The sequence below is a fragment of the Ceratotherium simum genome, chromosome 7, assembly GCF_057802395.1.
Source record: "Ceratotherium simum simum isolate JZ-2026a chromosome 7, ASM5780239v1, whole genome shotgun sequence".
In the NCBI taxonomy this organism is placed as follows: domain Eukaryota; kingdom Metazoa; phylum Chordata; class Mammalia; order Perissodactyla; family Rhinocerotidae; genus Ceratotherium; species Ceratotherium simum.
Genome location: NC_141906.1, coordinates 8,644,857 through 8,671,130, shown reverse-complemented (window position 1 = coordinate 8,671,130; position 26,274 = coordinate 8,644,857). Strand labels below are relative to the sequence as shown.

General features: G+C 37.0%; 1 protein-coding gene across 3 annotated transcripts in view; it reads left to right on the top strand.

Moving 5' to 3' along the window:
* Positions 1-4,680: 4,680 nt before the first annotated feature.
* GAS2 (growth arrest specific 2) overlaps positions 4,681-26,274 on the top strand; it is a 129,171-nt gene continuing 107,577 nt past the window's right edge. Inside the window, exons 1-4 of one of the 3 annotated variants that reach the window (XM_087433976.1) lie at positions 4,681-4,745; positions 11,017-11,154; positions 13,163-13,327; positions 24,187-24,308. In XM_087433976.1, the coding sequence (XP_087290102.1) occupies positions 13,183-13,327; positions 24,187-24,308 (267 nt within the window). In that variant the 5' untranslated portion in view covers positions 4,681-4,745; positions 11,017-11,154; positions 13,163-13,182. Of the gene's footprint in view, positions 4,746-4,858; positions 5,000-11,016; positions 11,155-13,162; positions 13,328-24,186; positions 24,309-26,274 lie in introns of those variants that run through there. The other 2 variants (XM_014783601.2, XM_087433977.1) reach the window with 2 other exon arrangements.

Sequence of the window (26,274 nt, the reverse complement as noted above, 5' to 3'; positions counted from 1 at the left end):
AACGGTTCATTTATCCATTCATTCAATCATTCAACAACCTTAGGCTTGGTACTGTGCTAAGGACTTGGTATGCAAGGATGGATAATCTAGTCTCTGCTCTCTAGGGACTCACAGTTTAGTAGGGAAGGTAGATACATTAGAAAATAATTGTGAGGGGCCCGGTGTCACAAGCGGTTAAGTGCGCGCTCTCCGCTGTGGTGGCCTGTGATTCACCGGTTCGGACCGGGCGCGAACCGACGCACCACTTGTCAGGCCACGCTGTGGCAGCGTCCCATATAAAGTGGAAGAAGATGGGCATGGATGTTAGCCCAGGGCCAGTCTTCCTCAGCAAAAAGAGGAGGATTGGCAGATGTTAGCTCAGGGCCGATCTTTCTCACAGAAAAAAAAGAAAAGAAAGAAAAGAATTGTGATACTATGTTATAAATGAGACATGAAAGGAATGGAAAAATTCTCAGAGCACTGGACACAGAGATACAGCAATATTTCTGCCAGGGAGATGAAGAGAGACACAAAGAAGATGACAATTAAGCTGGCCCTGGAAGAATGAATCTGATATCTTCAAAGGGAAAAAGTAAAAGGTAAAATATCATTCGAGTCGGCTTGAGCACAGGCACGAAGGTGTGTGGGTGCGCGATGTTTGGTTTATTGCGATGTGACATCACGTCAAGTCGATCGCTGAGAATGTCTACGCACATTCGTTTTGTACTTTATAATGAAACCAACTGTTGCCTGATACCCTACCTCAATTTTGATTGATTGTCTCCTTAGTTTAGTTTCTAAGTCAGATTTTTCAAACTGTGGGTTGTAAAATAAATTTAGCAGTTCTCCAACAGCGTTTCTTTTCAACTAAATGGCATAGAAAAGACTAGAATAAAGCCAAATAGAAAAATATCAGGGTGCATTAACTTAGGAAGGTAAGTCCTGTTTTGTGAAACATGTTTTCGTTGTGTGTGTGTCTGAGTGTGTTTCTGTGTCTGTACCATAATGTATTTCTTATTGTGGGTCACAATAAAAAAAGTTTGAGAGCCACTGAAACAGTAATATTTTCTATTACTTTTCATTGCACTCATATTATATTGGTTATGATTAAAACCTTGAGTCCAAATCAACCTTGGTTTTTAATGAAGTGACAAGTGACACAGACTGACCTCATTTATAAGCCTGGCACACAGGCAAGCATCTGTTTTACTGAACTGTAGTTATATTTTACCAGGTGAAATGATTCTAGCTTAGCAATGAAACCACCATTTATGTTATTTTAACATTATTTTTCTATTCTGAGTTCCAAACTACTAAATTAAAGACAATATATAAAAATATAACCAATTAGTAGTAAGCTTCCTAAGAGACTGCCTTCTTCTATAATAGTCATTCATTCATTCAACAATTATTGAGTGCCTACCATATGCCCAATGGAATTCTAGACGCTGGAGATAACAGTGGTGCAAAAGAAAGACAAGATTATTGGAATAAAAATATTTTATATTAAACATACATATTAAATTTGACCTTCATCCAATTAGGATGGCACAGATATTTTTATAAAAGATTTAGAAACAAACCATGAAAATATGTAATGAAGGAAAAATAAAAACCCAACTCCAACTTAGACAAGGAAAATCAGACAACTGTATATATTGCATAGGATGTTTAAAACTAGATGAGATAAATGGAATATTTCAAGAAATGATTTTAATCTATCCCCTGTGTAAAAAGTAGAAGACATATGCTCATATATAACACACATTTTGCAAAAATATGAGTCCTGCACAGTAGGGAATGAATATCTATACTACTGTTGTGTTGTACTTATAAAGTTTCAAGTTCTCCATTGAGAGTAAAGCAATAGATTTTTTAAGCTGCATATCAAACTGAAAGTAAACCTTGAACTTTTTACATAAAATTTCTCTCATTTAATTTATTCTTTGTAGTTTTTTACATAAATAGTGATGAAAAGTAATAGCATTTACTTTTTATCCCGAACAGTATTTATAATTACCATACTAGGACTTATAAAATCCATTTGTTTGCCTTATGACATTTAAAATTATTTCAATATATATCAGTTGAAGGCCTATACTATGGGCCAAGATTCTAGGTAGGGAAAGATAAATATATTTTACATTACTGATAAAATATTTCAATAAAATGTAAATAAGTGTTTTCACTTATTCCATTGTTGCATATATTTCTCCAGCCCCAATTGCATGTCTTCATACTGCTTTCTGTATCATTATTCTCACTTGCTTCTAAGGCCATCACTTGCCATCTTTAACTGCCCTTTTGAAGCTTTTTAGGAATATAAGAATGTCTTGGCCATCTTGGAAATTTACTTTTCTTAAACCCTTTGTCTATTTCCATGTTATTTAACTTATTTCCAAGTGTCCTCTAATCTCCATCATCTATTGAAGGTTTGCCCCACTTTTCAGAATAAGTGAGTATATATTATTTCCCTGAGGGAAGGAGAGAGATGAGAGAGGGAGGGAGGAGAAACAGGGAAGGAGGGGGGAGGGCTCTTTTTAAACCCACGTGATTTTTTTTAGAGAAAGGGTAGAGTTCATATTTGAGACAATGTTGAAGGTTTAGAATGTCTGAAACGCATAGCAACCCAGAAACTTTATCAATATTAAAGTCCTCTAACCTGTGATAACTTAAAAAGAAAAACTATGTTTTCTTTAAATCTGGCTTGACTTTTCTTTGTTATGCTGTCAAGTTTCAAGAATATATTTAGACACTTTTCATCCCATTGGATAAGGCATTGCTTCCCTTCCCTTCCCATCAGGGGGGTTGTAGCTGAGTCAGCTGGACGATGATTTCCTAAGGTGAACATGTTTAGGTTGAGATCAAGGCAAGAAAATTCTTGGACAAAAAGATTGTCTGACAATTATATCAGTGACTGATCAGAATATATAAATAGACATTTTATTTTGAAAAATACGAAATAAAAATCAAATGGGAATTGTTACAAATGTCAAAAAAATTTTAATGAAAATACTATTTTGATGGCTCTTCAGAAATCTTTTGTATTACCTCTCTTTTGTCACCAAAAGAACATTCAGCACAACTCTTAGAAGCTAAGAGAGAAAATGTATATTTCTCCTAGTATTTTCGTTTCGGCTCTTGCTCAGAAGATTTGATATAATGCAGAATTTAAAACTAAAAATACCTGGAAGGAAGAGGCATGAGAAGAAGTAATTTTGAATGCTCATGCTTTCCCAACTCCTCTGTAAGCCTCCTTATTTTCCCAAACTGGGTTTAGTATTGTCCCTGAATCAACAAAAATATTGCCTTACACTTTGCCTTTTATAACATCAATATTAAACAATGCAGCAAGAATATTCAAATCTGGAGAGGAATAGGATATAAGATTTTCAAAATCCAAGGCCTTAGGTTTTTTGAACACATCATATATCCTGAAAATACTTAAATTAACGTTTATTGGCTGATGATGCTTTGATCACAAAAAATTAAAGGATGTTTGACTTTTTACTTAAATTGTACAGGTTCAGAAACGTGAAATACTTTGTTGGGGCTCTAGGAATACTCAGATCTGCTTAAATTTTGAGAAACTTTATTTTCAGAATCATTTACTCAAATTCATCAGTAACCTGTTCCCCATGTTTGTTGTTGTTAATGTATATTCAAGCAATAATATAGGCCTTTTTATAATGCTGTTTCTTCTTAAAATGAGGAATGGCTCTTTTTCCTTTCTTCTGGGAAGCCAAGGAGGACTATGGAGCTGACAGCTGCAACACCAAATTGAATTAAAAATAAGAAGCTTGGAGTTCAATGCCACCAAACTTTTCAATCTGTTTTCTCCCCTTCATTATTTGTACTGCTGCCACAAGCAATAACTGATGCAGTTTCTAGACGTTTTAGAGCAAATAACCATTTCCAGATGAAAGCAATAATAAATGCAAAATGCATTTTTTCAATTATATCTAAAATTATCCCCACCACGTTGCTATCGTGGATCTACAGGTAGTTTCTAATTTGAGGGGAGTGAGGAATGGGTCCCAGAGAGGGATGGGAATCCCTGTGCCACCGCCATCATATGCAGTGGATGGAGATGTACCTGAAACGGATGCACATGAAAACAAAACGAGAATATGCGATACTTTTCACCTATGCTCCAGGGACAGTGGTAACCTGAGGCGATGAGGACACTCGGCAAGAGGTCACGTGTGTATCAGCGGTGAAGCAGACGCTTGAACATCTGTCCGCCTCATGGGAAGCCTTTTCATCTCAGAATACCTGTACTACTATGCAACAGTTGGAGAAAATTGTCTAAGACACTCAACATAACGCTGAGCTGAGGCTGAGAGGAGGGTAGAATTGTATTTCCTTTCGTAAAGTGAAAACAGCCGTGAGTGCAGCCTCTTCTAAAATCTGATATTGAAAGAGAATTGTTAAGAAGTCAAATTGCTCAATTTGGAACGAAGAGTGGCCGAAGTTACTGGAAAGCTCATGCCTCTGAGTCTGCAGAAACACTGGCCAGGAAAGCACAACTTTTCCAACACCCAATTTTAATATTGTGCTAAAGCCATTGACTATGTTAAAACCCTGGAGTTAAATACGATCCCCTCCCCAGCCCCCGCCCTTTCTCTCTTAGGTTAGTGTTTGGGGGCCGGAGGGGGCCGGAGCTGGGCCCCAAGCTCGGAACTGCTGCCAAGGGCTTGTAATACAATCTCTCCCCGTTTGAAGGGTAAATCAGTGTCGATTGCGTTTGCTGTCCACCAGAAAAAGTAAGCATTTTACTTCCGCTCGGTCTGTGTGGACTGATGACATGTAGGAAATCTGTTTCTGGCAGGGGGAAAAGCGTTCTCCCAAACAGCCCCGAGCGGAGCCGTCGCAGAAGCATGAGGAGGGCCGGCGCGGCTGCAGCCGGAGCGCGGCCGCCGCAGGACCCGCGCCGGGAGGGGGCCGGCGCCGAGACGCCGCGGGAGCCCCGCCCGCAGCCCCGGCGCCGCTGAGAGCCCGCGGCCCAGCTCGGAGCGCGGTGAGCAGCCGGCCGGCCCGCGCCGCCGCCGCAGCGCGCGCGCCGCAGCCCGGGCGCCGGGGCCCGCGGGGCCGCCGGGCCGGCGGGGCAGGGGCGGGCGTGAGACGCAGCCTGGGGACGCGGCCGGGAGCGGGCAGAGCCGCCGACGGCTGGACGGGCTCGGGCGCCGAGCGGGTGGTCACTGCCGTGGGTGACTGAGCCCCCGGCAACAACCATGTGTTCCTCATCGCTCTTGTGGCACAGCCCAAATGCGGCAGCTCAGCCAACCAGGGACGGAAGCGAGGACTTCTAATTAGCACAGCGATTATGAACGCACACACGTGCACTGGTGCACGGGGGTCTCTAATGCATGCTCAGCGTGGTCTGTTACTGGGGAGAGGGGAGCCGAGCAGCGATGGGCTTAATGGATTGATCCTGAATGTTTTGCTCCAGCCAAGGAGGCCGGGATGGGAGGGAAGAGCGCGACACGTGTGATTTGGGGTGATCCTCTCTGTTTTCCACTGATGAGTTTGACAGAGTCGAGCTTTTTTACGTGACTAAACAAGTGCTAGCCTATGAATTAACCTCCTTTGGGAAGATTTTGCATAGCATTGTTCTTTTAGTCTAAAGAGCAGGGTTTTGGAATCTGAAATTGTTTGGGGAGCAGAGGAGCCAACTGTGCTTTGGAGGCATCAATTAAGTTCTATCAGCCCGCTAGGGTAAACTGTCGTCAACCCACCCCAGACACCTGAGGTTCCGCCCTCTTAAATGGAGAGGGAGCCAGAGCAGGGGTTATTCTGTTTTCTACGTTCCAGCACAAGTGGGGCGTGGGGGTGGGTTATTCAGTACTTGACCCCAGTTAACATTTTTGGAAATCAAAACCTTTACTCTCTCCACCTTTTTGACCTTCATCCTCTCACCTCCTTCATCTTCATCCTCTAGAGTCGAGAGTTTGCACAACTTGACTGTCCCTCTGTAAACTCCTCCCTTTCCCCAAGAGCCTGGATCAGTTGTGTATGGGAGATCTTAGGCAGAGGAAATAAGATCTACTTGTGCACAGGAACACCCATTTGGCTTCCTAGTGTTAAAATAAAGGCTCAGACAGGTCGGATGTGCCAGCCAGGCAGAGGAAGTCCACCTTTCCTCCCCACCTATCCCCTGCGAGTCACAGAGGCAAGGCTGAGAACAAGCCCTTGTGCTCATTGCTTCTTTTCCCCCAAGCTCTTAGCAGTGTGGACACTGATTAACGGCAGCTGGGATCTAGTTTGCCCAGCCTGTCTTTGAAACCCATCAATGAGTTCCTTCTCGAGGAATGCTCCCCACTAACTGCAGAGGAGGAGGCTGTGGGGGTCCTCTCCAACATGGGCATCCTGGTTCTGACTGCCTAAGTGAAGGTAAGGGACAGAGGTCTGAGGCATGGGACAGGCAGCCTTTGCACATGGCTCCCAAAGTGGGCTCTGAAACAGAAAGGTAGCTTGGATTTTAGCCTGTATGCTACTAAACTTTGGGCTTATTTCTTCACTTTATTGCTAAACACCATACTTTTGCAACTTGGATTGTGCTTTATTGGGAAATAAATTCACATGGCAAAATTTATTTCACCTGGTGCAAAAGGTCGTGTGATTGCCGCTGAGTTTTCTAGTATCTTGGTATGAAATCTAAGTTAAAACTTAAACTTGCAGGTATGGTGAAATGTCGGGTCTCATATTAATCCTAAGTATGTTATGCATAATTTTAGAACTTTGCTTCAAGACCCCAAGCCTGCACTACAGACCTTTGGAGCCTTTGGAAGGCCGAAGTTACCTTAGTTGAAACCAAATAATGAGGCACTAACAATTTGTTTGCAGAGGGAGTTTGTTAAAACTGCAGTTGATGTTAAGGCTATTTTAGCATGTTTGTGCTTTTGACATGTAGGCACAAACAGGATCCCACTGTTCCTTTTCATTTCTCCTGAGCAACTATCAAGGTTTTCCACTCAGTGTTTCCAGACTAGAGAGAATTGAGTGAAGGTAGAAAATCTCTCTTGTCAAAATGAGTAAGATGCTTGTGTAATTTTTCTGTCCTAAATATTTTCAGGGTCAATTCAATTGAGCTTTTGCTAATATACTCTCCCCTTACATGTGATTATATGTATGTATATAAATTTATTTTTCAACAGACAGAACTCTGCTAGCTCTGAACTACTTTAGAGTTCAGTAAAACAGAAATCTTTGTATTACAAACAGCACAAAAACACCCAAAATCTTCTCATGAATTAAGGTTTACCTAATCAACTTAGATGAAATTTTGATGTAAGTCCTTAAATATTCTAATTGATTAGTGACTTTCAGATGGTTTTCTATTCAAGTTATGTTTCAAGTTAACCTAGAAGGGGTCCAAAAACCTAAAGCTATGCTAAACTGTTTGTAAGAGTAGTTTAGTAGAGTTAAAAAAACTTGAAAAAAAATCTTTAATGCCACGAAAATATAAGAAATCAATTCCCACTCAGTCTTAATTTTTGGGGTCAGGATTTGAGAAGGAATTATTATTGCAGGTATATCATTATTGTGGTATAAGACAGTCATTGTGGGGTTCCAGGATTAGAAAGAGAGTCTTGGAAGAGAATTACCATGACCTGAGACTGGGCACCAGGAGGGCTGAGGAGGATACTGGTAATGACTCTGTGGCTCCATAGCCTTGATACTTTGGGCAAAATATCATAGGCCTCCAGTCCCTCATTAATAACCAGGAATTTGACTAGGTAAATCCTCTAAGGTCCATTTGAGTTTAAATATTTTGTTACGTAATTAGAAAAACTAGTAATGAGTGTTATTTTGCCTTTATGCTTGGTGATTTTTTATTTGTAGACAAGTTGCTCCCCTTAGCCAGAAGTCGAGGTCCATTTACAAGATCTAGAACTACCTTTATGATTAAATTTGAACTTTTATTTTCTGCTTAGACCCTTAGGTTAAGATTTTGCATGCATGATATTGGTTGAGAATTTGTAGCTTTATAGAGATATTATTGGTTTGCTGAAAAGAACTCAGAATAGTGAAAGAGCCATCTAAGCCATCCTTGGTTGGTAATTCTTTGAGTCTAGCTTGAAAGATGGTATTTTCTCCTTCCAGGTTTTGTAAGGGTGTTTGACTTGGGTTTTTTGTTTGTTTGTTTGTTTTTTAATTTTAAGAAATAGTGTTATTGGCCTATAAAACTTTGTTTCTTCATTGTTTCACACCCATAACACACAAAATTGACAAGATAGAGGTGAGGTCAATGCTGCAGATGACAATAAAGGTGGCCTTTAGGGAAGAGACCCTTGATGGGTCTCTGCCAATGGTGGATTCATTAGCACTTTTTGTTTAACTGGCCACAGTTAAGGAGTCTGTGGGGGGGGGCGGGGCAGGAGTGGTGAGTTGGGGGTGGTGTACTGTCACCCTCTGACATTTATTTTGGGAGGTACTATTAGCATTCCTTTATCTTAATAGCTTATTGAGTCTTTAACTGATATCAAAAATGAAGTATAATTTGTGACCAAAATTTGTTTTTAAAAACATATGTAAGCTACTCATTTTAGAGCTCAACATTTTATTCATCTTGAGGTCTTCATCCCTCTCAATATGAAGAAAACTTTAGATTTTCTGTTATTTACGGTTTTATTTCATCAATACTTTTTTTCATTTCTCCCCCTTATCCTTTGTCTTTTCTTAGTGATTTAGGGTTCTACAAAATCTTCCTATTTTTTTACGGAATTCTTTTTCCTCTTAAAATAAGTCAGTGGAAGTTTTAGTTTGGCACATTTCCTATGGTGATCATTTAGACTCAGCTAGTGTTTATTGAATATAAAATATATGCCAAACACTGGCACAAACAGTTAATCTTCACAATTGTATTTGAGGTGTTGGCCTCCGTTGTCCATACTGGAGAACTCAGGTACAAGAGAAAAAGTCACATAACCAGAATGGAAGGGCTACTAACTGGCTAGGGAGTGGAGCCAGCATTCGACTCCAGAACTTCTGATTCCAATTCTAATATTCTATCCATTCATCAGCTGCCTTAGTGGAATCTCACAGCAGACAGTAGTGATATAATGTTTATCATTTTATTCTTATTTTTCTTTCCTTCCAATTTCTTTCTTTTTTTTTTTTTTTTGTGAGGAAGATCAGCCCTGAGCTAACATCCGTGATAATCCTCCTTTTTTTGTTGAGGAAGACCGGCTCTGAGCTAACATCTATTGCCAATCCTCCTCCTTTTTTTTTTTTTTCCCCAAAGCCCCAGTAGATAGTTGTATGTCATAGTTGCACATCCTTCTAGTTGCTGTATGTGGGACGCGGCCTCAGCATGGCCGGAGAGACGATGCGTCGGTGCGTGCCTGGGATCCGAACCCAGGCCGCCAGTAGCAGAGCGCGAGCACTTAACTGCTAAGCCACCAGCCGGCCCCCAATTTATTTTCTATGCAATATTGCAATACATTTTTTATAACATGTCAGCAAAGTCTAGAGTTAGACCGGAAACCATCTTGGTCATAATCAAAGCACACCTCTAGGTGGCATAAATGAATGCTTTTTCTTCAGAGTCATAACTATGATGTCTTCAACTGGGATTCTGGAGCAACAGACTAAACAGAGTCTTTAAACATGTGATATTTTACTTATGGAGTCATTAATTTTTTCTTCCTCCTCTGGGCTAGTTCAAGTCTCATCATGTTCGTAATGGTTATTCCAGAATCACTTCTACTATGGAAAGAAAGAAAAAAAAAAAAAAACACACACATTCTTTAAAGAATTCTGTATTGTTTCTGCATGTTTTTCCCTTTAAGTTTTATTTTTCTGAATTCCAAATCCTGAGAGTTGAGTGATCCATTTTTAGATAGACCCATAAAGCTTAGAGGAGCCATAGTTGAGAGGGGTCATAGAAGCATGAGTCCTTTCCAAAATGATCGGCTTTGCTTAATACTCACCAGAGTTACTTATCAAGCTTTTTAAACATTTAGATTATATGAATTTTAATAGTAACATCTTTCAGTGTTTAGATAAATTATACAAAAAAAGTTTTCTTTCTCTCAATGTTAACTTTTTTCTTCAAGTCTAGTGGATCATTAATCGTTTCGTTTCCCATCTTTAAAAGCTACCCCTTGGCATGTCTTGTGGTTTTTGAAAACTTTTGAATGAATTCAAAAGATCAGAAGTGATCTTTTTGTTATAGTTTGTTCTTTGTGTTCTAATTCAGCTCATCCAGATTGATTAAACATTTGTTGAAAATTATAAAAAGGTTGCAATCCTGTAGTGATCTTTTTATCTGGGAAATATAAATTTATTTGACCTTTGTTGACCCCAATTTAATCATTTCAGTTGAAAACTACTTCACCATGGGGTAATTCTTCCACACTCCGAATTTTCATCCTGCGAGCTAGGTGCATTTCCATGTTTCCTGTTCATGTCTCTGCCATGTCTAAATCCAAGACCTCCACGTAGTGACTTTCAGCTAAACCATAGGGTCATGCTAAGTTTGATGGTGATTTAAAATATGAAAAAATGATCAGAAGAATTTGGATTGAAATCCTAATTTTTTTCACAAGGGACTTAAAGAGAGGAGTCCCTGTCTATGACAGTGACTTTAGGTCTATATATTTGGCATATGCTTAATTAACTTCTCTTGAATGCTAATTACCCACTAAACTTTCTTTCTCCCACTTTTGCCTACTGGGAAAATACACCTCTATTTTTTTTTTTTCCCTTTGTATAATTTTGATTATCTACAAAGGAGCATAACAAAAATTGCTTAATTAGTCTTATTACGTTTTCTTAATGATCATCTGTAAATATTAGAAGATAGTTTGAATTACATTTCTGGCAAAATATAGGACAGACTACATGAGAAATAAATGTGCCACTGTCAGGGAAAATAAAAACTCACTGTTTAGAAGTATTGAGGGGAAGGATTGTGTCCCTCTGGCTCATTGAAACTGTTACATGCCATTGGGCTTACTGTAAACTATCCCTTGATGAATTCTTTGCTGGACAATGAGCTTAAGAATCTGAGGTGTCTTCTTGCTTTTACAGAGCAAAATAGGACTCTGATGCTTAAATGGAAGTTGCAGAGCACATAATACGATCTAGGTAAAGTTACAGAACCACCACATCTCACTTTCAGGAAAGTAGTGGGAGAGGCTGTGTCTTGAGAAGAAAGGCATTTTAGAGGTAACCCTTTTAAGATTTCAATTAGTTATTTAAATGTATGAATCATGTGCTTAAATGTGTTATTACTTGAATGTTTGTTTCTGAGGCTAGCTAGTCTATAGGAATCCTAACCAGCTAGGGGGAGATGTTCTGTTTTCCTGGGACTGGAAATTTTTAAAAGAACTGGGACAAAACTGGTTTAGGTTTCTGGGATTTATTTACAGAGTTTGGAGAAATAGGACTTTCTATGAATAATGTCGTGATTAATTGCTACAGAATAGACAACTGTGATGTTCTGGTTCCTATAATGATCATTTAGTAACATCTGACAAAGTATATTAAAAATATTTCACATTTGTGCTGGTTAACTTTAGATAATTAGATATATAGAGATTTATTAAAAATGTCTTCAAAGAGAATTTATGGTAATTTTCTTGGAAAAAATTACTCTAAAGCATAATTGCTTTGGAAATGAAATTCTCTGTGCTTCTAAATTATCTATTTATAATACTTTCTGAGTGTTTACTCATGCTGCCAGCAGTCTTTCCTAATACTACAGCAAAATGTTTGGGAGACGGTCACATTCTGCATTTTTCTGAACACCAAGGTCTTATATTTTTTCAAAGGCCATCTTTAAAACACAAAAATTAACCTATGCTAAGAGCATTAGAGTTTGAGATTAACTAGAAAGAAATGCTATGTAAAGTTTCAAAGAATAAAACCAACAAGAGCGTATACAACTTATATTGGTAAATTTAAAATACCACAAATATTGAAATATAGCTAAAAACCTTATTATATCATATAAACTTTACTATTTGTCAGTTGCAAATGTTTTTATTATCATTTTAATTCAGTCATAACTCATTTGGTTATTTCATATGCACTATTTGTATACAGAAAGGAGTCCTACACATTGTTAAACTTAGGAGTTTGTAACTTTAGCTGCTTTAGTATTACTTCTGTAGTCTTAGGTCCTATAAATAATGCACACAGAAGTGCTCCATTCAAGGCCAGGGATATAATCAAACATCTTTTCTACAACCCACATAGGGGATTGTGCTATTCATAAAGTGATCGGGTTAATGAAATCATTTCTTATTTTGTAGATGTAAGATATTTAATTACTCTGAAGATGATTGCAAACAAAACCTAGTCTGTAAAACATAAAGTGGGAGGATAAAAATTAAGACAAAAGAAAAACCTGTGGCAGTATTTATTAGAATTATGGGGTAATTCTTGGGTTATAATATGGGTTCTTGATGAATCTATTTTGTAAATTGTGTCATTCTGGAAAGAGTAATGATCTTAGAGTATGGAAACCCCAGTTCAAGCCTGACTCTGCCATGACCTACCTGTCAGATCTTGGTGAAGTCACTTATCCTCTCTGTTTGTGTTTTCATTTACTGTAAAATGAGAAAAATGTAGAGGGGACTCTTTGAGAGCACCTCCTACCCTGTTTCCCACCCAGTTCTCTAAATTATCAGTCTATGATTGCTTAGCCATCTGCCAAGAACCGAGTGCTGTGCTGTTTAATCTTAGAGATAATAATTTTAAGAGTAGTGACTGTATGTTTACAACAAGTTGTGCAAATGCTGTCTTTGATAGCACTCAGTCCTAAAATTCTGTGTAAATCTTTGGTTTCAAAATTAACCTAAACAATGGAAGTTTACAGTTTGGGTACTAAAATTTTAATCAATCACTTTCTATTGCTTTTAGATAAGTGGTATTTTTACCTTAGAGGCTGACTTTTTCCAAATAGGAAGCTGACTTTTTCCGAGTAAGCATAGAGCTTACTGTTTGTTTTCTGTTTGACCTTTGATTGCTGCTGTTTCCTACCTAGTGGTTGGTCAAAGTGGTAGGACCAATACAGACAAAGCAAACAGTGTTTCAAGGGGTTTAATAATTAATAACCTGACCTGTCATCAAAGTGTCCATGGATCCGGTTCCTTACTACATCATTGGCAGAAAGATTTTAACAAGAGAAGTCTGTATATAAAAAGCAATTGTTCTTTTGTTTCCAAAACAGGTATTACAAGTGGATAAATAATGTGCACTGCTCTGAGCCCAAAGGTACGCAGTGGACCTGGCCTCTCTGATATGCATCAGTATAGCCAATGGCTGGCCAGCAGACATGAAGCTAATTTGCTACCTATGAAAGAAGATCTGGCCTTGTGGTTAACCAACCTATTAGGTAAGGTTATAAGATCTCATTTCGTGAGCAAAGATAACAGGTTTGTTTTTTTTCCCCTCATGTAGTGTCCTTCACCTAAGCATGTGACAGCCCTTGGAAAAAGACTTCATTATTTGGATTTTGCATCTAGGAAACTTGAAGCATGTGGAAACTTTAAATGAATTTCCCAGTGTCTCTCACATTAACTGTGCTTAGCAATTCCAATATCATGCATCGAAATGTGGAAATATGTGGTCCGATTGCTTATTTCATCTATATGCTGATCTGATTCATTTTTCACCGTTCTTTCATGCGACTGACCAATTTAGCCTATCCTTTGACATGGTACCCGGGCCGCAGTCTGTGACATCTGACTTTTAAAACTAAGTTTCCCTGCTCCGCTTTCATAGCGCGTCTTCTAAAACTGCCGAATACCCAGCTGCAGAACAAAAGCATCTATCCTTTGTCCAAATAAGCCAACTACAGTCACTCGACCTTGAACTGAAATTTTGCTTTTCATTTCATTTTTGTTTTTAAGTACTCTTCTAAAAGTACTGTCTTCGAGAAAAATGCTTTCTCCTGCTAAGGCTGTCTTTTGTTTTGTTTCTATTGTGCTGGCATAGTCATAGGCTAAAATTCCAACCATGTGCAGAATGGAATCACACATTTAAAGGATCATCACATAGAGCAGCACTATTTCCAGCAATAGTTTTCAGAGAATAAAATTTATTTAAGACCCAAGGCAAGGACCCTTAGAGAGTTTATAAGATATAAGTCTTGAATGTTGAGTAAACATCAAATTTGTCTGGTACTTTATCATTTGCAGAAGGCATTTCACCAACATTACTTTATTATTTATTTTATTTTATTATTTTATTATTTAAAGCATTCTTTAATAATTATTTTGTTATTTAAAGCCTTCTTCAAGGTGAGTGTTGTTATTCTCACTTTCTAGCTGATGAAACTAGAGAGCTTAGTGAGAAGCGCACTGTCCATCTGAAATTTTAGCGAGGTTTTAGCAAGATTTGGCAGGGTTTTATCACATTTTAGCAAGATTTTCCTTTTGCTCACTATGGCTCTGGAGTTTTGCATTGCTTTTGTATTTTTTCAGCTTTTGTTATTCTTTTTTCCTCACTTGTGTGCACGCTATTTTGACAACCCTGTGTAGTCTAACCAGGGCTACCACCTATGGGTACGCACGTTGTACCCTTCACAAGGGCGCCCAGCTGAAGGGCAAGGGCAGAAATGCAGGAGGCGTGCCCCAGAAGACCCTTCACCACACCAGGGACCTGTGACCACCAGAAGGAAGGGGCTACCCCCTTTTAGTAATTCATCCATGCAAAAGAGCAGCTTTTATCTACTTCACATAGAGGGAGTCAATTTAGCCTAATCGGATGAATTTCCTCATTTTTTTTGTCCTTCTGGGGTTTGCTAATGATTGGTACATTAGTAACTTATTATTAACTTTGAGTTATCTTCAGATATGGGCTCTCGCAAGTATGGCAGCATAGAAGTTAAGAATGCAGACTTGAAACAGACTGCCTGTGTTTGAACCCCAGATCCGCCACTTAACAGCAATATGACCTTGAGCAAGTCATTTAACCTCTCTGTGCCTCAGTTTCCTCATCTGTAAAGTGGTAATAATAGTAGTGTCTACTTTGTAAGGTTGCTATGGGATCAAATGATTAAAATATATGTACTACTTAGAACAGTGCCTGGCATATTGCAAACACTATATGTGTTGTTGTTATTCCATTTATATAGTTCAATGATACTGTTAATTTGATTTTATGGATCAGTTCATTCATTTCTTCAACAAATATTTGAGTGTGCAGCAGCATAATGTATTAGTTTAAAAAATGGACTCTGGAATCAGAACGCTTGAATTCAAATCTCGGTTCTATCACTAGCTCTGCGATACTGGGCAAGTGTCTTAATGCACCTTGCCTCAGTTTCATCATCTGTAAAATAAGTATGATACTAGTACCAATCTCATAGGATTTTTGGAGATTTTGAGTGAGATGATCACCTTTAGAACGAGGTCTGGCACATAGCTATCAACTAGCTATGGTAAATATGAGTTATTGTGATGATCGTGTTCCAGACACAGCCTGCTAGGTCCTGGAGGGTAGAGTGGTGATTAAGAACTGACAGAGTGGCTGTTCTTATAGAGCTTGGAGCAGAGTGAAAAAGAAACATTAAGTAATTGAATAAATAATTCATTAATTGCACTTGTTATAAATACTAAAAGATATAGGTTGCAATAAGAATGTAAAAATGAGGAGATGAGAGTGGGGCAAAAGATTAGAGGGCGTGAGGAAATCCTCTTTAAAGAGTCCTATATTTAAACTGAGAACCGAAGAATAATTAATAGCAGGCCAGACAAAGCGTGGGAGAAGATGCTAGGCGGAGAGAATGGCTTGTGCTAAGATAGGAAGGAGTTTGGTACATTGGAAGAACTGAACGAAGGCTGGTGTCGACAGCACATCAAGAGGGGGAGAGTTTCATGAGATTTCTTGTGCTAGATCACATACTGCTTTGAGGATCATGTAAAGGAGCTTAGGATTTATTGTATGATCAATGAGGAGCCATTGAGATATTCTAAGCAGGGAAGATTGTGATTAATTAGAGTATAGCTGGATTATACAGGCATGTTCCAAGGTCCCATGATTTGTCATCAAAGGCATTTTATTTGGTGAATGTGATCATTTACGAAGCAGCTTGATCAGTGTGAGCAGCCCAAGACAGCCTCAAAGAATAGAGAGTCAGTGTGTGTGTAATGGAAAGATCCTTGGACTAAAAGTCAGGATACCTGGCTCCTAACTGGGCGTCAGGAGACCTGGCTTTGAGTTCTGGCTCTGCCACTTGGTAGGAAACTTGCCCGAAGTAACTCAGCTATCTTTTCTGGGCTCAGTGTCCTCAGCCATAAAATGAAGGGGTTGGAGTAAATAATCTCTAATGTCCTTTCCAGTTCCAAAAGTCTAAGTTTCCAAGAAATCCATCTCTTGAGACCCAGTTTGAGATCATCAATATGTATAAACAAGGAGAAGACAATTTACATAAATGAATAATCTTTCTTTTAAAGAATAAGAAGACTAATTTCTTTTAATGTTAGGAGTTAGTAACACAAATGCAACTGATATCTTCTGAAATTTTCTCAGAAAAGGAATCGTAAAAGAATCTTAAGATATAGTAAGGTGCTACCTTGCATTGACTTGAATTCGTATGTGGATAGATAATAGACTTCAAGTGAATATCCTCACAGTAACTTGGAAAGTAGACCAAAAGCTTGAGATTGTTTAAGGTGGTAAAACATTTGAAGGTAAGAAAATGCAATATGTACTAGAATGGTGATAATAAGAAGAGAAGGAAAAAAGTATTGCTATGATAGAAGATATTTTTATTACACATAATAGATACAATTAGTATTCACATATTTTGAAATGGAGTCATTAAATTTTAAAATTATTTATTGCTGGCTATTTTGTTACCTCAGAAGTATTTGCAAATTTGTATTGTGCACCTCTCTTTCAATTCTTGCTTTTTATCTACTTGAAAGTTAGAGCTATCTTGAAAGTAGTTTCAAAGTTGATCCTGTCTCCTTTTAAGGATCTGAATTTTTTGGTGAGGTCGAAATTTACTACTAAGTTAAAGCTTTTAATTAGATTTCACCATTGTGATGTGGACCTTAGTTGTGGAAAGATTTTTTGCTTCTCTCTAGTAATACATGACGGAAATGTGACTTTTTTCCTTTCATGTCTTTCAAAAGGAGTATTAATGATATTCTAAATTATGATATTTCTGGTCCTACATATAAAATGTCAATTGAAAGATGTAGTTCTTAAAGAAGACTCAATTCATATTCAGATTTTTTTGGTGCATAAAAGTTATTTGACAGAGAAGAAAATTATTTCATTGGTTTGTAGACCAATATTCACATTCACATATGTAGGTATAATACAGTAATTTTCAATTACTGTGTACTTACTTATTCAGTAACAATAATAAATACCATGTTAGATTTCTAGACATAGAATTAAAGCAGCAATAGCAAATTTTTAGACTAACTAAAATTTATATATTAGAATATAAAATGTCAGCTATCTTGTGATAAGTTAATTAGTTAAGATGAATAAATAGTATAGAAGTCGGGATTTGTTTATGGGGTAGCATTCCAGTTGAATTCATGAGAAGATCATGATGTGATATTTATCTACTGCTCACATATCGTTGCAAATGTCGACTGATCTTCTTGAAAATAGTCTTTATAGTCCAAGTATGTTTCTAATAGCTGGCAACCATGGTGCAGTTTTGTGACTAACATTCGGAAAAGATAGCAAAGGAATCCTGAAGATCCCTTCATTCTTCCATGTAAAACATTTCTTTGGCCATTGTCTCCTGTTATGCATTAAATACAAGTTTCATCTTTATTTTAGACCTTCTGTCTTGTTATTTTTGTTCGTGAACTAGCTATTGCCCATTTGTTATTTAACTGTGTCCTTGGGACATATTTGAACATCAAGTGATTATACAAATAAATCTTGGGGAAAAAGATTGTCTTAATTGTCACAGGAAAACAGCATGTTGTTAAATTAACAGTCCTAGATTATAGCAACTACCCATCATTCAAATAGATGGGGCACATTCTACGAATTTCATGATTGTTGATGGACTATTGAAGATTGTTGTTGGCTTAGCTTTGAAACGAATATACTGACATAAATGTTTTCAAATTGTTTATTTCACTTGTGTTTCTTTAATCATTTGAAAATGATGGTCTACCTGTATCTTCAATTAGCATTTGTTTAATAACACTATATGAATCATATGGGAGTATATTTTTGAGAAAATATTGTAGTTGTTAAGCATTAAAGACATTAACATTGTTCTTAAAGATTGTAGATCTTTAGGATGTAGGCATATATGTTTGAATATATGCAGAGACTTTGAGTAAATCATAAGATGTTACAAATCAAGTTATGCTGAATTGATTTTCCTTATATTTAGAAATGCATTTTGACAGTTGATGTTCTGATGATTTTCCGTTTCTCTGACCTTTCTACAAGCACATTAAAGAAAACTCAGTTGTTATAGGCTTAAAATGATCAATATGTAATGTTTCCATTTTTTCAGCTATTTCTTAAAATAACCTATTTTAAGCATTAATAAGTTCAACACCTATTTATTGGACTTGCAGCTGTCAAATACAACTGCTGTCTAATTAGTTTGGAACGACTTTCTTTTCTTTTTTCTTAAAGCCCTTTTACCAGATACTTATCCTGCAGAGTTCTTATATTCTTGATATAGTCAATAAAGATTTCTTAGGAAAAGTGATATCTTACACTAGTTCAAAAGTTTAAAGAATCAAATTCATGTTCACAAACTGACACTTTTCAGACCAGTTACTGCCTAATTTTTTTACTCAACTTTTCCCACAGAACGAGCTTTGTCTTTTCTTGATGTAAATGCAGGGTGGACACTTGGAATCACTGTGGAGCAGGTGTTCAGCTCGGGTTTCTGGATATAATGAATCATTTCCTCTTGTACAACCTTCAAATTTCAGTCTCAAAACATTGAATAATTTGAGTTAAATAGCAGATGAGTTGCTTTGAGTTCTCCAGTTAGAGAAATATACTGGGATTGAGAGGTGCAGGAGACGTTGAAGTAAAATTGGATGGTGTCTGGATCACCTTTAGAGATAAAATATGCCAGTTTTCTTCTTCAGTGAATCAGGCTACATATCAGAGCATGCCTGAAGGACATTCTCAGCCATTCTCCAGTTGACAAGGTGGACTGCTATTCAGTTTTCAGCACCACTGTCCTCAGCCTCAAGCTGTTTTTTTCCTGAAGGAATTTCTACAGAGAAAAATTCTGTGGAGTTTCTACAGAGAAAAACAACTGCATTGTGAGGATGCATTGTTATAGGAAATAGTCATTTGTGTATTCAGCAAACATTTATTTTAGTAGCCAAGCATACTGGCTAAGAGCATAGACTGTGAACCTAGACTTTTGGGTTAAAAAGCCAGATTCACCCTGTGACTTCAGATGAGTTACTTAATCTAAATACCACAGTTTCATCATTTGTAAAATGGATATAATGGTAGCACCTACTTCACAGTTTTATGAGAAGATTAAAAACATGTATACACGTAAAGTGCCTGGCATATGATAAGAACTCAAATATTAAATATCATTATTAGATGTTGTCGTATCTTTAGGAACCTGAGTTTATACTGATAACTTGCTGGGGGGAAAACATTCTTTCTTAGCAAAATAGAAGATAAAGGAGTTCTTTTTTCCAGGTGGCTCCAGTCTAAACTACTTTACAGATTGACACTTAATCTTTATGGAAATTATGGCAAGCACATATTTCTGGGAGGAATACACTGATATATGCAAACATACATGTTGATCTTAGTGACCTGATGCAAGATTTCGGGTAGACGTGTATTTCATATCATTGTGCCCTAATATTTTAAGAGGAAGTGACTAACCACAATATTTGACTAACTGTCAATCATGCCAGTAAACAGTTATGGACCCAGGAAGTAAAAATATTGCTTCTAACCTTGGCTATTTTAGATTAACTTTCAAGTCAGTAATCTTTACAACCTATTGTGGGTCAGTATTCAAAGATGATTTAGTTATAGTCGTACGCTGCATAATGATGTTTTGGTCAACAACAAACCACATATACGACGGCGGTGCCATAAGATTAGTACCATAGAGCCTAGGTGTGTAGTAGGCTACACAGTCTAGATTTGTGTGAGTACACTCTGTGATGTTCACACAATGACGAAATCGCCTAATGACACATTTCTCAGAATGTATCCCTGTCGTTCAGCAATGCATGACTGTACAGTAGTCCCCCCTTATCTGTGGTTTCAGTTACCTGTGGTCAACCACGGTCCGAAAATAGTAAATGGAAAATTCTAGAAATAAGCAGTTCAAAAGTTTTAAATTGTACACCATTCTGAGTAGTGTGACGAAATCTCCTGCCTGGGACATGACTCCCTTTGTCCAGCGGACCTATGCTGTATACACCACCTGCCCGTTAGTCACTTAGTAGCCTCTTGGTTATCAGATGCACTGTCATGGTATCGCAGTGCTTGTGTTCAAGTAACCCTTATTTTACTTAATAATGGCCCCAAAGCCAACTTTATTATTAGTTATTGTTGTTAATCTCTTACTGTGCCTAATTTATAAATTAAACTTTATCATATGTATGTATGTATAAGAAATAACATAGTATGTATAGAGTTCAGTACTCTCCGAAGTTTCAGGCATCCACTGGGGGTCTTGGAACATATCCCTGTGGATAAGGGGGGAGTACTGTGTATCTATTGGTTTTCTTTCTCTAAGTATATCAACAGCATGGAAAGATGGGGTTAGGGAAGAAATGATTCTATGGTGCTGAAATCCTACTGTTCCTAGTATTTATAATCTAATGTCTCTAACTAGCTATACAATTTATATTAAAGCAGATCTGGTTCTGCCTCACAGAGATATTTAACTTTGTATAATGTTTACTTGAGAAATTGTAGTTAGTACTTCACAGCCTATTCCAATGGATTTGTCATGGTTAAATTCAGTTAATTTTGTATTCTGTTTTTTTTTTTTGACTTTTGGCAATACTAATACAATAAAGATCATATATCATCCCATATAAGGATTATAACTGATTTCTTACAGTTATACAGTATATTTAAAATGTATCTTTTATGATTCTTAATCTTTGGATGGAAAATATGTTACATATGAAGGTTTTTTTTTAAAAAGCTTCTCTGTCTTGCATTTTTCCTTCATTCGAGTCAGTACATTTCAGCTATAAAGTATGTAACAGTGTCTGTTTTAGCCAAAAAAAAGAAAAAAATCCCACCTTTTGGAGCTATAAAATATACAGAATTGAAAGCTGACACCTAATATATTTTTCATTAGATACAGATGTTCAATGTAAAATTCTTCAAGTATTCATGAAAAGCAGGAGAACTAAAATTTTTCAGGTATAAGGCATAAAAAGTAAAAATCGTACCTTTTGGTAAATTGCTAATGACTTTTTAATGAAAGCCATTCTTCTTTTTATAATTTATAAGTTCTTTTAAATTTATTGTAATCATCTTGTCACTTAAAATTATGAATAGAATCTTTAAATTGCCATGGAGCTTAGTGAAATAAGAATACCTAAAAACCTCTTCAAATTTAGAAAGTCTTATACATAATTTAGAGAGGAATCGTTCAACAATTTAGAGTAAAGTTTACCTTCTTTACCTTGAAATTTAATTGGTAATTTTGAACGTATTTCTAATTTTTATTTTTTGTACTTGTTTGCAAAATAACTTATTATTGTAAAAAATGAAGGCCAATATGGTGAATGCATAATAGTAATTCTGTTGTGCTGGCTTTTTGTATCTTGAGACTATTACTTTCATTCCCGAATTGAGTTGAGCTGCATACAGTTTTGAAATAATAGTAGCTCTGTGTAGGCTCCCTCGTGGCGAGTACTTAGAGCTACTGATGTTTTGCCACCTGCAGAAGTCATTATTCTAACTGGAGGCTAAAATGTGAACTCTCCAGTAGAGGAAAAAGAACATTAAAAAAAAAGTAATTCTCTTCCCTTCTTCATCTGCCCTTCCCCCCAAACTGAAAAAAAAAATCATTTCAAACAGATGTTTCTTGAAATCCAAATATATTAGATACTGTGAGTTTAACTTTAAGCCAGTAGTTTATCTATTGTTCTAGTTGCATTATGTTTGAGTGTTCGTGGAATTGAACTGCATGCATTTGTTTTAAGATGAAAGTTAATCCTATGAGAGTCTCAGCATAAAACTGTAAAATACTTCCTTTTCTTGCTTTAACGTAACTACTTTTCACAAAAATAATACCCAACATTTTCTCAAAGTTTTCCAGTAGTTTATTTCTTCATTCGTTAGTTCACATGCTCACAGAACACAGGTGAGCCTGGATTTTACTAGGTGCCTACTATGTGAATAACATTATGCTTACCTCTGTAGGAACACACACACACAGATATCCCTCAAGAGGTTTATAGTGTATTGAGGAAGACGAGAACTTTATACAAAGCAATAGAAGAAGGTTGACAAGTGCCAGAGTGAGTGGTACTCATCAGTATGACCATAGAGGAAAGAAAGCAGTGTGCACTGGGAGGATCTCTTTCTGGATTTCTAATGAAAGGAACGATAGACCTTGGCCAGGCAGGTAGAAGTTAGGAGGACATTGTAGGCAGGGGCCATTCCAGGAACAAAGGCATGACAGTAGGAATGGGAAGGTCTGCTAGAGGAACTGTGAAGGCCAGGTATAGACCAAGGAGCAGGGTCTAAGGATGTTAGATAAGAAAGGTGGATCAGAGGAAACGGGAGGCCTTTGGATATTGAGTTAAAGTGGATATGTCTCATCTTTAGGTAGGGGAAAATATTAGGAACTATGCAATAAAGATGAAGAATGACCCAGTGAGGGTGTTGTCTAGCAATAGTAATTTTAGCAATGAATGTGGTAAGTTTAGAGAGAGAAGTTGAGGATACAGGAATAGCTGTTGTTATTATTGCTAGAGGTTTAGTTATCAGATGATGAAAATTTTTATTAAGGTAATGATACCAGAAACAGAAGGAAGCATGAATCTTCAGGACTTGTGACTAATAAGTTATAGGAAATTAAGGCACGAAAATAAAATATTCTGAAACTTAGAGAATTGCAAAACTAGGAAAAGGAGAGAGCTTTGGGAGAGATGAGTTTGGGGAGCATATAAGAAAAAAATTAGTGGTTTTATAGGGCTGGGGAATAAAGAAATCAGGAGTGTCAGTTAAAGGGTGCAGGGTGTCTTTTGGAGGTGATAAAAATGTTCTAAAATTGTTGTGATGATTGCACGATTCTATGAATAGCTAAAAGCCATTGAATTATACACTTTAAATGGGTGAATTGTAAGTTATGTGAATTATATCACAAAAGAGCTGTGACCAAAATAAAAGAAAAAAAAAAAGAAAGAAAATATGCTTTGGGGCATATAAGAAAAAAGAAAAATAACCTTTAACCAGTTCAATGTCAGGGATGAACAACTGTGAATCATGTTCATCAGAGCAGTCGTTGAAGCTGTGAGACTGGTTATAAAGAGAGAGAACAAAGTAGGGACCCGAACCCGATGATCCCACAGGTCATGGACTGTGGTAGGAGGGGGAATGGTTAGAGAGGTGGGTTTTCTTACCGAGACCTTATCACTTACATTAATTTTACCTGTATTATTTTAATCACGAAAACAAATTCAATAGAATTTAGAGATGTGGCTTTATGCTTTGGCCATGCAATTAAAGTTGCCAATGGTGGTTGATTTTTGATATGGTATGACTCTCTTTCAAATTAAAGAAAAGAGAGCTATAGCGTTCTTATAATCAAAGACATGTATGTAACATGAAATACCAGTTCTGCTTCATGCCCTTGCTTTGCAGCCCAATGTAATTGAATGGGCTACTGAGGATGAGAACTGAATGAATCTCAGAGGCTGAATTGTATAATCATTGGTAAAGCTCGTTCCTTGGGTTTCATTGACTGGTTGGTTTTTATTCCTCTCAATTGCTAAATGGTGGGACTCTTTCACCCAGGATATCATTTTGCCACTTGTAGTGTGAAATGAAACTTTTATGCACTTGAAACTATATTATGAAGATATAAAATGTTGAGATTCTTGCAACCAAAGAAAAACATAAAATTCCAAAGAAACCATTCTTTCCGGTGAGTTCCTATCCCACACGTGTAACTTAGCTGGAATAGAAATGTTGATCGTAAAAACTGTGTCAAATATGTTGGCGTGAATGTCACATTTGTGTTGCGGAATGATGATGCTTTTATAACACTTCGTTGTGGTATTGCAGGGAAGGAGATAACTGCAGAAACTTTCATGGAGAAATTGGATAATGGTGCCTTGCTCTGTCAACTTGCAGAAACTGTGCAGGAGAAATTCAAAGAGAGCGTGGATGCCAACAAGCCCACAAAGGTAAAAGATGCCAAGGCAAAAATCACTGTCAGGAGGTGGATTACATTTGTAGTTACTCAGAAATTGAGTTTCATTTGAGAATTTTGTTGTGAATGGATACATCAATGTCTCTAACAACAACAAAACACAGAGGGTGCTTTTTAATTAGGTAACGTTATTTGTATTCTAATTACATAAATTACGTAATCCTTTTTGTAAGTCTAATTAAAGAGAAGGTCTTGGAAATTGTTGGTGTTAATACAAAACAACTACTGTGTATAAACCGGTCAAATCTGATCTATCAGTTGAAAATTTAGCAGGGAAATAATTTATGTCATCAGACAATAAAAAAATCTGGCCAAGAAAGATTTACTGAATAGGTCTTTGTTTCCAAATAGATTTTTGTGGCAGAATACTGGAACAAAAGCTCTGGACTGAATAATTTTTTGTTTGTTTTAAATAAGTAGTAGCATTGAATTAAGTAACTTTGGACAAATTATTTTCTTTCTGAATGCTCAGATTTCTTTTCTGGACATTAGTTCTAATATTCTTTTCTGGTTATTATAAACACATAATAAAAGTGTAGTGTTTGATATTTTTTGAAGCAAACAAGATAGATGACATTTTTCTTAATTTTTAATAGAGAAGGGAAAGACGTAAGAAAAAATAAGATTAAAATAAAAATAAAAAACAACTGTTAAGCATTCTGTGAAAAAGAGTAAAACCAATTATTTCTGTATAGTTTCTTAATGATTACTGAACTAAAATCTGAATAAAAGATCAAGCCCCCTAAAACAGTGTATTTGTTTTTTACAGTGCTGTACTTATTTTGGGGATAATATTTTATATCACTCTGTAAAGTACTATATAATATACAAAGCCCCTCCATTTTTTTTTAATCTTAAAAGCAGCTCTGTGAAAGTATTAGTTAATTCAGTGGCTCCCAAACCTTGCTGCACTTTGGAATCTGCTGAATATCTTTAAAAGCTACTGAGAACTGACTCCTAAGCCTGAACATTCTGATCTTATCTCTATGGGGTGCAATCTGGGGACTGGGATTTCTAAAACAGCTCTGCAGTTGATGCTAATGTGCAGCAAAGTTTGGGAACCACTGCGTTCATTTCTTTTCTTCGCTATTGGATAGACGCAGACTAAGTGGCTTAGACAAGATCACCCAGCTAGTCAGCGACCGAGCAAGAACTGGACGTAGTCATCTTCTTTCCAAGTCTAGTGCTCTCTCATTTTGGTTCACTATGGGTAGCACAGACATAAGGAGACTGTTTCTGAAAATGCTTTGTGTCAAACAATGTTAGAATATTAGGAAACCAATTGTCCTTTGCCTGCAGTTTCCATTGTAATGTAACGGCCTTGATTTCAGCTTACTGACGAGAAAACATAGTGCCTAATAGGAGGAGAATTTGTATAGAAAGTCACCCTAAAATAATTAACAGAGGAAAAGAAAGTGTTGTGCTCAGACTCATTTGAGAGCATAATCTTAATATTGCCTAGGTCCTGAAACCTCTCTTTGTATTGCTTATTGTTGGGGAAATAGAGCCCATTGCCTCCATGTTAAGATCTTGAGTCCTTCCTAGTGACAAAGAATAAGCAACTCGACTAAGGCTAGTGCACAGTTTTCTGGCTTTGTTTGTTTTGTAAGCTTTTGCTTTTTAAAACAGAAGCTAAGATAGAATTGTAATTAGAAGATTGTCAAGTATAAGACAACCCCCAAAACATTGGTCTATCATTTAAAAGCTTTGATGTTGAGCACATTTTAGTTGGGTTCTAGTTTTATTTACTAATTGGACATGTCTGAGCCTTAGCTTCTTTATCTGTAAAATAGGATTAATAATGATGTATATACACCTTTAGAAAACATTGCACAAAGAAGGCTCTAGAGAAATATTATTTCTCCTCCTTATGAAAAAGCGTTGAGACCTGATAAGAATTTTAGATTAACTAGAAGAAACTAGGAGGAAAAAAAAAGGAC